Consider the following 15,963-nt stretch of genomic DNA (forward strand, 5'->3'; position numbering starts at 1 on the left):
CCATCTTGAGATTTGTACAAGGCGAAGTGAAAGTTTACACTCTTAAGGGCATATTTATCACGATCTCTTAAGGGCATATTTATCACATGTGTGGGCAAATATTTTTTTACCAAATTTCCAGTGTGTATAATTTTAATATTTTCACGCAAATTTACTTAAAACCTCTTGCCAGGAGACGGGCTCCAATAATAGCATGTCCTGGCAAAGAGCTGGAAGCAGTGTGATAGTTATGCTGTGACATCACTTCCTGGTTCAGGCCCCCTGCAGCCATTGCGCATGTGCGGCCGTCGTCCAGCGCATGTGTCCCCAGATGTGCCTGCACAGTCGGCCAGGTTGTAAGTATCCTTGCTACTTCTGTAGCAGCGTTAGGGATTGGGGGACAGCTGCTTTTCTGAGTATCTGTCTCCACACCAGAGCACTACTGAATTACTCCAGTAGTTGGGTATCTACCGCTACAGCTCACAGCAAGTTGGACGTGTTGGTATTCGGGGCCACTCAGCCCTTATGATGAATAGGCCCCTCACATCGCTCATCTCCTGATGTGCTCAGGGGCGTAGGGAGGGCGATTCCGGTGGAGCTCGAGCTCCAGGCGCCTAAGACAGTACAAGGCGCCACAGCTCGACTCCCCCGAAACCTCTGCCTGCCCACAAGCAGCTTGCAACCGCAGCTGTCGGTCACTGACAGCTGGAAGCCCGAGCTGCATCAAATCTCTCCGTCCCCTCCCCTCCTCTCCTCTCCCGTCCCTCCTCTCCCCTCCCCTCCCTCCTCCCCTCCGGTCGGTGACTTGCGTGTGACGTCACGCGTCACACGCACGGGCGGCGGAGACGCGGCCAGCAGAAGCGGGCAGGTGAGTAGTTTTGTTTTGTATTTTATTTTGTGTTTTCAGCGCTACCAGGGGGCACAGCTACAGGGGGCACAACTACTCCAAGCACAGCTACAGGAGGCACAACTACTCCAAGCACAGCTACAGGAGGCACAACTACTCCAAGCACAGCTACAGGAGGCACAACTACTCCAAGCACAGCTACAGGAGGCACAACTACTCCAAGCACAGCTACAGGAGGCACAACTACTCCAAGCACAGCTACAGGAGGCACAACTACTCCAAGCACAGCTACAGGAGGCACAACTACTCCAAGCACAGCTACAGGAGGCACAACTACTCCAAGCACAGCTACAGGAGGCACAACTACTCCAAGCACAGCTACAGGAGGCACAACTACTCCAAGCACAGCTACAGGAGGCACAACTACTCCAAGCACAGCTACAGGAGGCACAACTACTCCAAGCACAGCTACAGGAGGCACAACTACTCCAAGCACAGCTACAGGAGGCACAACTACTCCAAGCACAGCTACAGGAGGCACAACTACTCCAAGCACAGCTACAGGAGGCACAACTACTCCAAGCACAGCTACAGGAGGCACAACTACTCCAAGCACAGCTACAGGAGGCACAACTACTCCAAGCACAGCTACAGGAGGCACAACTACTCCAAGCACAGCTACAGGAGGCACAACTACTCCAAGCACAGCTACAGGAGGCACAACTACTCCAGGCACAGCTACAGGGGGCACAACTACTCCAAGCACAGCTACAGGTGGCACAACTACACCAAGCACAGCTACAGGAGGCACAACTACTCCAAGCACAGCTACAGGAGGCACAACTACTCCAAGCACAGCTACAGGAGGCACAACTACTCCAAGCACAGCTACAGGAGGCACAACTACTCCAAGCACAGCTACAGGAGGCACAACTACTCCAAGCACAGCTACAGGAGGCACAACTACTCCAAGCACAGCTACAGGAGGCACAACTACTCCAAGCACAGCTACAGGAGGCACAACTACTCCAAGCACAGCTACAGGAGGCACAACTACTCCAAGCACAGCTACAGGAGGCACAACTACTCCAGGCACAGCTACAGGGGGCACAACTACTCCAAGCACAGCTACAGGAGGCACAACTACTCCAGGCACAGCTACAGGAGGCACAACTACTCCAAGCACAGCTACAGGAGGCACAACTACTCCAAGCACAGCTACAGGAGGCACAACTACTCCAAGCACAGCTACAGGAGGCACAACTACTCCAAGCACAGCTACAGGAGGCACAACTACTCCAAGCACATCTACAGGAGGCACATCTACTGGGGGCAAATCTACAGGGGGCACAACTACTGGGGGCAAATCTACTGGGGGCACAACTACTCCAAGCACAGCTACAGGAGGCACAACTACTCCAAGCACAGCTACAGGGGGCACAACTACTCCAAGCACAGCTACAGGAGGCACAACTACACCAAGCACAGCTACAGGGGGCACAACTACTCCAAGCACAGCTACAGGGGGCACAACTACTCCAAGCACAGCTACAGGGGGCACAACTACTCCAAGCACAGCTACAGGAGGCACAACTACTCCAAGCACAGCTACAGGAGGCACAACTACTCCAAGCACAGCTACAGGGGGCACAACTACTCCAAGCACATCTATTGGGGGCAAATCTACTGGGGGCACAACTACTCCGGGCACAGCTACAGGGGGCAAATCTACAGGGTGCAAATCTACAGGGGGCACAACTACTGGGTCCATAACTGTTGCCACGCCCCTTCAATATGAAGCCACGCTCCTATTTTTTGCCGCACACCTTTGGCGCGCACTATGCTTACACTGTGGGTGTGTGTATGTGGGGGGGCGTGCCAAAGGAAACTTTCGCCCTGGATGTCACAAGGTCTAGAACTGGCCCTGGTGGCCACGCCCCCAATTCTATACAGGGGAGGGCGGCGCCGAAACATACCTTGCTCCAGGCACCATGACACCTTGCTACACCTCTGCCTGTGCTGTTGGGTGACCATGCTTCTTCCACTATATAACTCTAAGTCTGTGGCTTCCTGTTCCTTATTCTTCCTCCTCACATCAGGTAACTGGCTGCCCCTGTCCTCACTAATACATCACTCATATCCTGATATACTATGTCTGCCTGTCCTTTTTACTATATAACTTTGTGGCCTCTATCATATAACATTACCAATGCCACATGCAGCCCTGTTCTGTCCTTACTCACACATCACTCATCACCAGAGGCATCGGAAGGAGGTGGAGCATGTACTCAATGCCTGGGTCTGGGCTTGTTGGAGGGGCCCGGCAGGGCAGCTGCTGAAGGGGACAAATGCCCCCCTTTGCAGCATATGGCGCCACTTTGTGGCACTGTGCATAAGATTGCTCAAATTTGTTTTCTGGAAGGGCATGGCCACGCCTCCTGAGTTTGATCGCACACCCGTCCAGTACCTGGGCCCTTGTTGGCTCTCGGTGGCTCATCTCCTGATACACTCTGTGCTGCTGGGAACCATGCTCCGCTATGCGGTCTTTATATCCGTGTGTGGATTCCTGCGGAATTTATTCCCCTCTCACATTGTGACCATGGCCTTGTCACATGCAGCCCTGCCCTGACTAGCACAATTACATGAGTGGACTGGACACTGCTTCCCATTCATCCTCTGTGCTGCTGTGAACTTTCGTATGCCCTGATTGGTTTCCGGTTGCTATAGCCCTGCCCACTTCTAAATTGGGGGGCACATAGATAAACAGGGGATGAATAATGATTGCATCGTGGGATTTGACACTAGTCCAAAGCACAGAAAAAAAAGCTCTTCTTCCCATAAAGCTTGGACTGGCCCACCGGGGTACGGGGGAAACCACCAGTGGGCCCCACTGCCTGGGGCTCCACCTCTTGCTCTAAGGATCAGATTCCAGACTGTGCACTTGAATTATACATTATATATATGTTACCTTATACTGGACTATGGTGTATTTTCTACAGTGCATTGCTGTTATTAATCTGTTATTAATCTGGCACATTATCATGCATGCAGCAGCTGAATTGACTGTATATATTTATGAAGGAGCCCAGATGCTGCACTCTCTAATGGTTAGTTAAACCATTGAGGTGGTAGGCCACACCCCCTCAGCAGACTGGACACACCCCTAAACATGGGTTTCTACCACTGCATCCCCCCCGGTGGGCCCTACATGCCCCAGTCCGACACTGCATAAGACAATTAGTATGTGAAAGGGTTAAAAAAAATGGCTATGGTACCAGGAAATAATGTGGTACCAGGAAATAATGTTAGTAATATATACGCAGTCATGTGTATAGAGGCGTTATCATTCCCGGAATCAAGAAAGAAAACAGTCCGGATTAGACTAATGCAGTGCTGTAGTAAGCGAACACTCCTTTCTTTTATGTAGCATGCATGTACTTGGTTTCAGGCAGTTGTGTTAGATAAAGATTAACAAAGGTTAATGAGTGATAACAGGTGTTGTAGAACCTTATTGTTGTACTGGAAAGTAGTGGCAATACTGTTTCAAAGACTTTTCCGGCTACAATCTGAGCTGAATTATAGCTGCACCCCGTTATACAGTGGTTTGTGCACCTGCTGCATGCTCTGGTTTCTCTCAGGCTAAGGCCTTAATTTACTAAATGGCAGAGATAAAAATGGTTTTCTATCACCGCTTATCTCAGTGATATCTTCTATTGCTGCAATTTACCAATAAAAATTAATCTGGTCTACTGAGCTATGCTGGTGACCCTAGCTGGCAGGGGTAAGAGAACTCGTAACCACTTTGTCAGCCTGTCCTTTGACACATGAGCCATCTCACACATGTGCTGTGGAACTGAAAGCCTGGATTTTGATACCTAGTTCCACTTTCGCAGGAAAGCTATATAATAATTCCGGATGGTTTTTTCCATCTCTGTCCTGCTTAGTGGAAGCCAGGGCGTGTGCCGCAGGCGACAGACGGGGCAAGTTTGCAGATGAGGGAGAGAGGAGAATCTAGCATCTCCGGTACAGCAGTCTGGGTGCGGGCGGTATTGCGGCATATGCCGGCTCCAAATTATTGATTAAATAAAAAATTAAGAGGCTCAAAATACCAGCCAATCATCTCCTAACTGTCATGTTACAGGCTGGGTTTGAAAAATGACAGTTATGAGCTGATTGGTTGGTACTTTATCACCGTGTTATTTATCAATCTCCAAGGCTTGATATATCTAGGCATAATTCTGAAAACATAAAAAAAAAAAATTGTAACTTATTTTGGGGAAAATAAATGCGTTATAATAATATAGCAGCATTTTCCCTTTAGTGAGATGGGGATAGTGATTGTTGTCCTTAAATAGTCTTCACCATACTTGCAATGGGAAACTATCCGCCATAGTGACCAGCGATGACTGCCACCAGTGGTACTCAGCCATAGTAACTGCTGGAAGTGCCCTTTGATAAATAGGGGAAAAAGTATGTGACGGACCGTCCCAGCTGCTCTTCTCCTCCTCTTTCCTCTGCACGGAACTCACTGAAACCTGGATCTCGGTACCATATCTAGGGGTACAGTTGTGATGTTGACATTATTAAAGTGTCAACATTGAACATGTCAGGGTTAGGCTACGGGAGGTTAGTTTAGGGATTAAGATTAGATTTATACTCCCCACCAGACGCACCATTGGATCCACCCGAAGTCCTCATCACCTGACTGCTGGACTGGAAAGACACGGCTGGAGCCGCCATACCAGGTAAAACATTCTAATCTTGTCGACATTTAACCAGTGTTGACATGATGAATGCTGACATGCCAAGCAAGTTGATATTAGGTTCATGTCAACATTCTCATGTAGGCATTATAAATGTCAACAAAATATACCACACCCCTTTTCTTAGTCCCATTCTGTGATGTTAAATAGGACCTAATCATACTTCTAGCTATTATCCTTATCAGATGTTACATTGTAACTTAATAGCTCTGCAGACACTATTTATTTTTATTGTGTCTCATTATGGAAATGATCAACCAGGGTGTGGAGAATAGACCCGGGAGTCCGATCTTTGTGTAACCGGAGCAAGGGACCTAATTTATGTTACCCTAATAGTGTATACAGGTGCACTAACACATGGCAGCCAATCAGACGTTGTCTCTCTCTAACGTGCACTAGGCAGACAAAAAGCTTATTGCCGATTGGTACTGTGGTTCTGTGTGTATCTTAATGAGGGAAACTAGACGCTACCGTATCTTAATGCATATATTATTAAACAAGCCCTAAAGACAATGCCTAAAGTCGCTTGACCACGGTTCATTGCTCTGTCCTCAAGTGTTTCAGGCGCCAAAAAATATCTCAGGGTGTCTGTAACTATTCTATCCACTCAATGTAAAAAGAACAACAAAATACATTGCTGAATTCACATAAAGGTGTTTTGGGAAAGAGCTGGCATAATATATTGGTATCTATTGTAATTGAGAGTTTTATTATCAGAATCAGAATCGTCTTTATTGGCCAGGTGCACTCACGTACACTAGGAATTCTTTGTGGTACAATGCATCGCCAAGCAGCAACATGAAGGGGGAATACATAGCATCAGAAGGGGGAAAAACAGAGCATACATTACAAAAATTACACGTATGAGTTCATACTGCACATTGCAACTGTACAATAGACTCGACATATTAGACATATTATACATGTAAGACTAAAAACGAAGACTGCTTGGCAGAGCAGCACCGAGGCAGCCATCCGCGACGCCAACTAGAACTCAAACAATGCACATAATACAGAAGATTTAAGTAATACATCAAAAGATAATCACACAGACAATAAAGACAGAAAGAATAATGCATGATTGGTGTAGGCATTTTGGGTAATAACCTCCAGGGGTTGTTTATTCTATGAAGACAGGATTATATTAATGGGGGAAAATGTGTAGTGTAACATTACATACAATGTAAGTGTTTTCAGTTTAATGATAGAAATTGCCCACTTGCAACTGTTCAATATTTGTTACTACTAAGAGATAGGTGTCACTGTTCTTGTGTAAAATCTATGAAAACTGCAACAGTGGTGACATCTAGAGGATATAAAAGGTACTGCGCGTAATCACTGGTACATCCCTCGAAAGTGTTTAAGGAAGGTCAATGACTATTTTAGTGGTGTAAAGGGGGGTACTCACGGAGCGATATTCTAAGCAATCTGACTAGATTGCTTAGAATATCGGCAGGATCGCTCCGTGTGTAGCCCCCTCGGCGATAGCGATGCGCGGCCCCGCACATCGCTATCGCCGCTGCTAGATTGGCCTGCATGCAGGCCAATCTAGCGGGTCGCTCACTTCACCCGCTGGGTGAAGTGAGCGGCCCCCCCGTCTCCCCCCGCACGCTCAGCACAGATCGCGCTGTGCTGAGCGGCAGGAGAGATGTGTGCTGAGCGGTTCGCTCAGCATGCATCTCTCCTTGATCGGCCCGTGAGTACTGGGCTTAAGCCTTAGTCTTCCCTCCTTGGAGAGAGATAAAGTACCAACCAACCAGCTCCTGTCATTTTTCAAACACATCCTGTAACATGGCAGTTGGAAGCCAATTGTCCGGAACGTCATCTCTCTTCAAGGTGTGATACATATGTCCTTTTGTGGAGAAAACATTACGGAAGCCACCAGCTAGCCATCGGGGTGTCAGACACAGCCTATTACTAGCTTAGCCTGTTTAAATGGCCTTTTAATGCTCTTTACATTTATATAAAGCTATGCTTCCACTTTTAGAGCTCATCGGCACAAGTGGTTACAGATTTTAGAAGACGTAGGAAAATAAATGAATGTTATGTGATCGGTGTCTCTCTTTATGTAGATCTGAATGTCACGGCCATCTCCCTGTACGCTGTGAACAACTCATTTAACGCCTTGCAGGACCAGCAGACACAGCTCGTTAACAATCTCACTGCGGTGAAGAGCCAGATTGACAATACGCTGACATCATGTGGTGCGCCGTGCTCTTCCGGCCCTTCCACCGCTGCCCTTACCATAGACGCTGACTTCCAATCGGTAATGACTCCACTTCTCAAAAGTTTTACCTTTTCCATAAGAAACACCTCACTTAGGGGGAGATGTATGAAGCAGTGAAAAGAGTGGAGAAGTGAGCCAGCTTTGAAGTAACATTTATCACGCGCATTCTATAACATTACAGGTAGCATCTGATTGGTTGCCATGGGCAAGTTCTCCACTGGCTCACTACTCTGCTTTATTTTAACCTCCTTAGGGTTAAATGAATCTAAAGAGGACAAGTGGACATGTTGCCCATAGCAACCAATCACATTCTATCATGTATCTAGTACATAGTTCAAAGTGCTATCTAAAGTCTGATTGGTTGCGAAGGGCAAAGCCCCCTTTTGTCCTATTTAGAAGGCTGGACACATCCCCCCTTGGTACTTGGTGGTTTTAATTGAGTCCTTAGGTTGATGCAGTAAGAAAGTGCTGATAGGGTGGTGTCTGGTGATACAACCAAATCTTTCTGTGGGGTCAATTTACTAAGCCTTGGATGGTGATAAAGTGGACAGAGATAAAGTACCAGCCAATCAGCTCCTAACTGCCATGTCACAGGCTGTGTTTGAAAAATGACCGTTAGGAGCAGATTGGCTGGTACTTTATCTCCATCCACTTTATCTCCATTCAAGGCTTAGTAAATAGACCCCACAGGGGGAGATGTACTAAGCAGTGATAAAAAGCAGAGAAGTGAGCCAGCTGAGAAGTTGCCCATGGCAACCAATCAGTATTGACATAACATTAATAATTTGCATATTATAAAGTAAACAGAGCAGCTGATTGGTTGCCATGGACAACTTCTCCACTGGTTCACTTCTCCACTTTTATCACTGCTTAGTACATCTCCCCCTTAATGATGTTGGCAATGGGCATCAGGCTGAATATGTGGATCGTGGTATAATAGTGTCAGTTCCTACTTCTAGGTAGGTCCATGACTTTACTCACTCTGGGGGTCATTAATTGAATTCTTGCTCTGCCCACTCAAATCCCATCTGCAGAGATATTGATTTTACATTTTTTAAGGTCCCCTTACAGTATCCTGTGATTTCTTGTAGTGATGACCATCCTGGTTGGGTAGAGGGTGCGTTTTTGACCTCATATGTAATCTAAGGCTAGGTACACACTATATAATGATCTGTCAGATGATCTGTCCAATCTGGCTGCTTGGAATAAAAATCTGGCAATGTTTGGGAGCTAATGACAGTGTACCATTTGCTCCCAACACTGGAAAACAGACAAAAATGATGAGTCATTCAAATTGGTTAAATCAAACAGATTTAACCAATTTGAGCAATTGTTTTTACGTTTTCCAGTTTTTGGGAACATATGGTTGATTGTCACTCGCTCCCATACATTACCAGATTTTCATTCCAACCAGCCAGGTTGGACAGATCGTCCGACAGATAATTGTACAGTTTGTACCCAGCTTTATTATTTGTTTGACCGTTGTTTTTTTCTTTCCCTCGTAACTTGTCCTATAGCTGACTGCACTGGATGCCCCCTACCTGCTGTTATGCAATGCTGATTCTGATAACTGTGTCTTTACAGATTCCAGATTTTGCTAGCCAGCTGAAAACCATCAATGATTTTTTGAACTCCGGAATTGAAAACACTCTTGGGAAGGTAAGCTGGAATGTCTGATATTAGTTGTTGCTGAGACCTGCTGGAGGTAAGGATGGATCTGCAGTAATTCTATCTCTTTAAAGCGTATCAGTGGTTTTACACTGCCTGAGTGGGTTTCCTGCCACAGAGAAGAGCTGGCCGTGCAGTCGCGGGCTCTCGTGGGTCAGGTGACTTGTGCAGTGCTGTGGTTTAACTGCTGCACTTACACAAGTCACATGTGACTGAACCGAAGTGTGAAAGTAGCAGTCATCACAATCGGTGCACATTTGTGCCAGCCTGATCTTTGGTGCAAGAGATCCATCTGAAATCAGCCGGGTCTCACTTACCGCTCAACAGCCTGCAATCACGCCTACGGTGCACTCTGCCTGCGTGTGACCACCACGTTGCTGTCTGGTTATGCCCATTTAATAGCAAGTATGCCTGCGCAATGCGAAACATGGCGGCCACTTTGCATGCCTCCCTGAATCAGGCATTGTGCCTAGAATGTGCCCAGTGCACATACGTGAAAGTGGTTTAGTTCTCCAGGAGTAGAATACGCTATCTGGAGATTGTACTTAAAATGTCATCTTGTTTAAGAGCGCACATGTGCCCCGCTTTCAGCTATTGGGATGCGTCTATGTCACAATCCAGGCATTTGCAATGGTACGGCTTTGATACTCCCCTTTGTTATGTGTATCATTCACAAAACGTGAATGATGGACACCATATATTTCTTTCACTTGTATAGTCAGATTCTCTTGTGTCAGAGGCAGTGTCCACCCAACTTAAATATTTACCATTACCCTGACCTGCCACCGACTAGCAGAATGACGAGGGTCTTGTAACTGGAAGTCCAGAGCAACCGTCTCCTCCTCTGCTGTTCCGCTAGCTTGAGCCGTCCGGCGGATTATGGCGAAATATTTCTTTTGGGTGGTTATCTCCTTTGATTTACATGTGAAGGAAACCTTGTAGTACTCTATGCCTGTGCGTCGTTTACAGCTGTGGTTTATTTTACCTACAGGCCCGCCAGACTATAAATGACATTCCTCAGACCGTGACCAGTCAGACACAGTCCACTGTACAATGTAAGTCACCTTCCACTAATGCTCAGCATTGCATTAATGGGGCATATATCAAATTATTGGTATTCATGGTTGGTAGTGTAAACACATCTCAGTAATGCTGGCATTAAATGATAATAAATGACACTCTACTCTGAGATTTATCATACAGTAAATGAACCTGATAATTCAATAGCAAACAGTGTCATGGCTGCCAATTGTCCATAACAACAATTCTAACCGGTTCCAGAGTAATCTTTCAACCAATGGAGTGCGAGCCCCACACCGTATATATGACTAGCCACCATTGCTAGCCAGATATCATCAGTTTGAAGATTTGTTAACCATGATATACTAAACATGTGCATAGCCAAGTACAAAAGACTCTGTTAAGGTCACCAGGGAACACAGGACTTACTGAAACACGTGACCTGGCTCTCCAGATTGCAGTTTAAGCCATAAATATACATGGCTGATGTATGTATAGCGTTTTTGTCATTGATGATGGTGATGAAGATGTACAAGATAACTATCATTGGGACTGTAGTCAGAACGGATAGCAATTATGAAGTGCAAACTTTACGTTCTCATTGGTCAACAGTTAATGCTTGTAATAAATCCGCAAGCACATTCCAAACCGGCCACGGCTATTGCCGCCAAGTGTTAGTGCTCAACGAAGAATCCTGCTCCCTCTATCTGTACCAGCTCTTGGTCATTGGAGTTGGTGTCTTACAAGTTTGCTGAATCTGCGTCATGGTGTGACTTCGTGGCTTGTGTAGAACAGACATGACAATTGTCTAGTAGATGTTCTTTTTCAACTAATACCTTACACTATCATAATGTGCAGTGGTGACTCTCCAGATCTGTTTTATCTTCAACAAAACTATGTGGCTGGGGTCAGTATGTTTCTGGCACCACTCAGGAGGGCTCTAGAGTATCCAAAAAATGGCCAAGCCATCTTGAAATCATGTGATGTGCCCACAGCCCATCAACCAATGTAGATGGTGATGGTATGCAGTTATCCAAGCAAAAATACAAGGAAAAAACTATTGTCTAATTGCACCCCTGTAGAAAGCAGAACATTGGAGCATTTTGGCAGCTTCTAATCATGCACCGCCAAGAGGCGCTTCAACAGGCTTCTTCAGTGAATATGTTGCATAACACAAGCCTCATGTACAATGAGGCTGAAATGCAATACCAAATTCCCTTTGGCGCAGTGAGCCTTCATCTGACAGGTATGGCCTCTAGATTGGTGGACCAATGGGGAGGTGTTGGGTAGCGTCAGGGCATTGCTTGCTGAGAACGGAGTAGGTGCACCAGTGTGCCTGGTCTTTAGAAGTAGTGCAAGAGCCCACCTAGCGGATTGAGATTATTGAAATGAGACCGGAGTAGAGGACACATTTTTGGTTCATCCCTTGCTCTATGGAATGGCGCCTAGACATTTCCTCTAAGCCAAAGGACTTGATTTTTTTCACCAGGTCATGTGTTGGGTCTTGTCCTATTGATAAATAGAACATAGAGATGGACGCAAGTCGGGTTGGTGCTGCATCTTCAGAGCCAGCGGATCTGGGACGTTATGCTAATGCTGCAGCTACGGTCTTGTGTAATGAGACGCCCACTGTCTGCTTCTCAGATCTGCTGCATGCGCCTCTATAAGAAGCATCAGGAACATCGGACATCTGAGCAACCTCAGGGTCCACCACAACTAAGCTGCCGGGGCATGAGAAACTGCATCTGAAGATGTAGTAACTGGTCTCCGTGTTCCCCATACACCTGCAGACTGTCAATCCACCTTCGCCTAGAGCCGCACTGTGACCGCCATTGCCAGACCATCGCGGCACATGTGCAGTGCTGCTCCAACCCATGCACAGACCCCCAAATATCACCCATCTGCGACCGAGTTGAACCCTTGTCCACCTCTAAATCAGACCCATGTTTTGTACTATCCGTTTCCACTTCGATGGATAAACATGTTTTTAGATCCACTTAACCAATATTCAAAAACAAACCAAATAACACACAGCAGTGACACGTGTATCAATGACTGCAGCGATGGCCAATCACCGATGATGTATATATCCTATATAATAGCCCAGGTCTGTGACTCTGTGCCTGTGTGTATAACGCTGGGCGTGGCTAGGAGCTCTCATTGGGTTAGCAGCAGGTCTATCACACCCATTCCACAGCTGATTGGCCGAGAAACGCCCTCCCACACAAGTTACATCCAATGGGAGGCTCTGCCCTTTGGCTGCTGTGTTCCCAGAGCAGGATTAACAATGGGGCTGATGGAGCTGCAGCTCCAGGCCCACACCCCAAAATAGGCCCACTGCTTCTGCAGCAACATACCCTCCAACAATTTACACACAAAAATCGGTACAAATTTGAAAAGGGGGCGTGGCCATGGGTAAAGTGTCGTGGCCACGCCCCTTTTCCTATACTTTCAATGGAAATTTGGAAAGCCAAAAAAACGGTACAGACCATAAAAAAAAAAGGTACTGTACCTGCCAAAAAGGTGCAGCTGGAGGGTATGCTACTGCATCTGCAGCAAGTCTCTGCGTTGTACATAGGGGAAAAAATCCTTTTACCGCAGCGTCCTATGTCCTGCTATCAGTCCGCCTGCCCCCTCCGGCATCAACAATCACCACTCCCTAGCCACGGCGCAGGTGGAACAAAAGCTGCTGCGGCCACCGATGTGTATGACAGTGGTGCAGCAGAAGGCTTTCATAGCCCTCCCTGCGCCACATACTCTCTGAGCCCAGGAGCCTCCTATGCGTGGTGTGATGTCACAGAAGTGCCTCCCCGCCACAGCCGCGTCCTGATCCCCAGAGGCCCTGACTCCGCAACACAGCACCTGGGCTGCCGGCCTGGAAGCCCCGAGATGGCTAATATAACGGATAGAGTGGGTGATATCACGGAGGGTAATGTCTGGACGCTGAATCAATGTAAAAGGTGACAGTGCTGTGCTGTGCAGTGGGTGTGCAGTGTCACTGACACTGCACAGCACTCTCACCTTTTACATTGATTCAGCGAGTCAGTCACTTCTGCCAGCGCCAGCCAGTCACTATTGTTAGCGCCGGTGTCCCAACGCGCCGCATTACAGGGAAGTAGACGCACTAAATAAACTACAGCATCAGCAGCCCTTAGCGCCAAAGCATTCCGGCCCTTATGGCTGCTGGGAGCTGTAGTTTATTGAGTGCATCTTCTTCCCTGTAATGCGGCACGTTGGGACACCGGCGCTAACAATAGTGACTGGCTGCTGTGCGAGTCTCCGGGAGAGCCACTGTTAAAGGGAGGACAGCAGCTTAGCTTCTTCCAGGAGGAGAACCAGGAGAAGCATTACCCGCCCCTCCCCCTCTCGCAGTACCTCCGGGCCCCATCCACGGCACCCCCACACACACCCCTTCACCACCCGCAGTGGCTCCGGACCCCCTCCCCCACCGGCCGCACCCGCCCCTCCCCTACCCGTGGCATCCGCGTTGGCTCTGGAACCCCACCCGCAGCACCCACACACCCGCCCCTGCCCCACCCGTGGCACCACTGCACCAGCCCTTCCCTCACCTGCGGCACCCCGCATCCACCCCTCTCCCACCCACGGCACCCCCAGACACCCGCCCCCATCCACGTCTTCACCAACCACAGCACCTACTAGGTGATTCATCAGGCCCTGCGTGCGCTGTTCACGCCGTTGCAAGGGGCTACGACCCCTTAACCATCACACGCCCTTTGTCCATGCAATATTTAACCACTCACACAATTATGATTGGTGGTTATACTCCATATAATACAAATATTGCACGCCACAAGGGCTTGCAAGGGTTAAGGGGGCGTAGCCCCTTACGACGGAGTGAAGAGCGCCCGTAGGGCACGGTTAATCACCTAGTACAACTATAAATAGGATAAACTGGTAGGGGCTGGATTGTGGCATTATACTTACACTTCTGCACCTCCCGCCAGTTCCTGCCCATCTGGAGGGCTTTCACAAAATGTTGGCAAATTTGTCTTACCGGGGTGCTGGCAGATACATCCGCAGAGGAGCTGCTTTTGTTTGGCCCTGACAACCTTTTCCAGGTGTTACTTGAAGATCGCACTAATCCAGTAGCAACCTCAGCGCTGGCACAGATCTCTTCCCCTCTGCCAACCCTCGTCTTACCCATTGTTAGCACCATATGTGCACCCCTGTATCCAGCTCCTCTGCAGAATGGCTCTGGTTGTATTGCAGCCAATAACCGCCAAGTCAAAGGGGTTGGGTACCGGATCCTTACAGTCGGGATGTCGGCAGTCAGAATACCGACAACAGCCTCCCGACGGCTAGAATCCAGACACATTTTAGTAAGTCTGCTAATTCTTCTCTGCACCCTCCCCCTAACTCTAACCCTCCTTACCCCTAACTCTAACCCTCCTTACCCTCAGTCTAACCGTAACCCTAACCCTCCCGTCCCACAGCCTAACCCTCCCCCGCATACTTGCATTCGGCATTCTGACTGTCGGCATTCCGACAGGTGTCTGGATTCCGCTGCCAGTCTTGTGACCGCAATCATTGTAATTGTTGGGATGCCAACTGCATCCCATTCCTATAGCCTCCTCTTGGCATCATTAACTACTTGTGGGTATGGGGGCGAACAATTTATCAGGAAGTGTGTAGGAGATTTTATTCACTTACATGACCGTGCCGCCTGGTGTCCTGCCACCGTCTGACAGCCGTAATCTGCCGGTCAGGAGTAATCTTGATGGCAAATATAAATTCCTTAACCCATTTCTCTCTTATTTTATAGCGGTGCAGAATCAGCTGGTGAACATAAAACAGAAGATTCAGGACGTCAGGAGCAGCATTCCTATTGTGGACACATTAAATAACGTGTCTTCCTATTTTGGCACAGCAAAAAATTACTCCCAGACGTACCAGCCGGACGTTGTGAAATACGATTATTACAGGTGGGCTGTATGTCTGTTATTCAGCATTGGGTTATTATCACATCCTCCTTCCGTAACTGGCAGAGCTGCAGAGATACCTGTGTTCGGCTAGAGCTTCGGCCTCTTGGCACTAGTGTTGGTCACTCCTCTGGGGCTTACACCCTGGAGAACGTTGGCTAAATACAATATGTAATACAAGGTGCTGATAAAGATGGTCAGATAGCTGCTGTCTCCTTTATTGTGCTCAGTGGAACAATTGCGTTAGGCTAGGAATTTAATTCTAACATCTCTAGAGTGTCCGTCCTGAAGAAGGTAATATAACTGGTTTCTGCAAACCTTTCGTCCCAGACATAGGGCCCCAGTGATTCTGTAAGCTGGGGGGAGGGAGAAGTTGATCTGTAAAATCAAATCTTTATGGGAACATCTCATTTAGCCGAATCCCTGTCACATATGAATAATACCTTTTGGCCCATATCTGATTTAATTCTCTAAGCAGCATGTAGTATTGTAAGATGTAGTTCTTTGTAATATTTGACG

General features: G+C 47.7%; 1 protein-coding gene across 1 annotated transcript in view; it reads left to right on the top strand.

Annotated features, from left to right (window-relative positions):
* The window catches only part of LOC135056785 (prominin-1-A-like), a 164,757-nt gene that overhangs the window by 95,967 nt on the left and 52,827 nt on the right, over nt 1-15,963 (top strand). Inside the window, exons 8-11 of the mRNA XM_063962373.1 lie at nt 7,662-7,855; nt 9,401-9,475; nt 10,476-10,539; nt 15,288-15,447. Coding sequence (XP_063818443.1) covers nt 7,662-7,855; nt 9,401-9,475; nt 10,476-10,539; nt 15,288-15,447 — 493 coding nt within the window. The remainder of the gene's footprint in view (nt 1-7,661; nt 7,856-9,400; nt 9,476-10,475; nt 10,540-15,287; nt 15,448-15,963) is intronic.

Source organism: Pseudophryne corroboree, chromosome 3, assembly GCF_028390025.1.
Source record: "Pseudophryne corroboree isolate aPseCor3 chromosome 3, aPseCor3.hap2, whole genome shotgun sequence".
Classification (NCBI taxonomy): Eukaryota; Metazoa; Chordata; class Amphibia; order Anura; family Myobatrachidae; genus Pseudophryne; species Pseudophryne corroboree.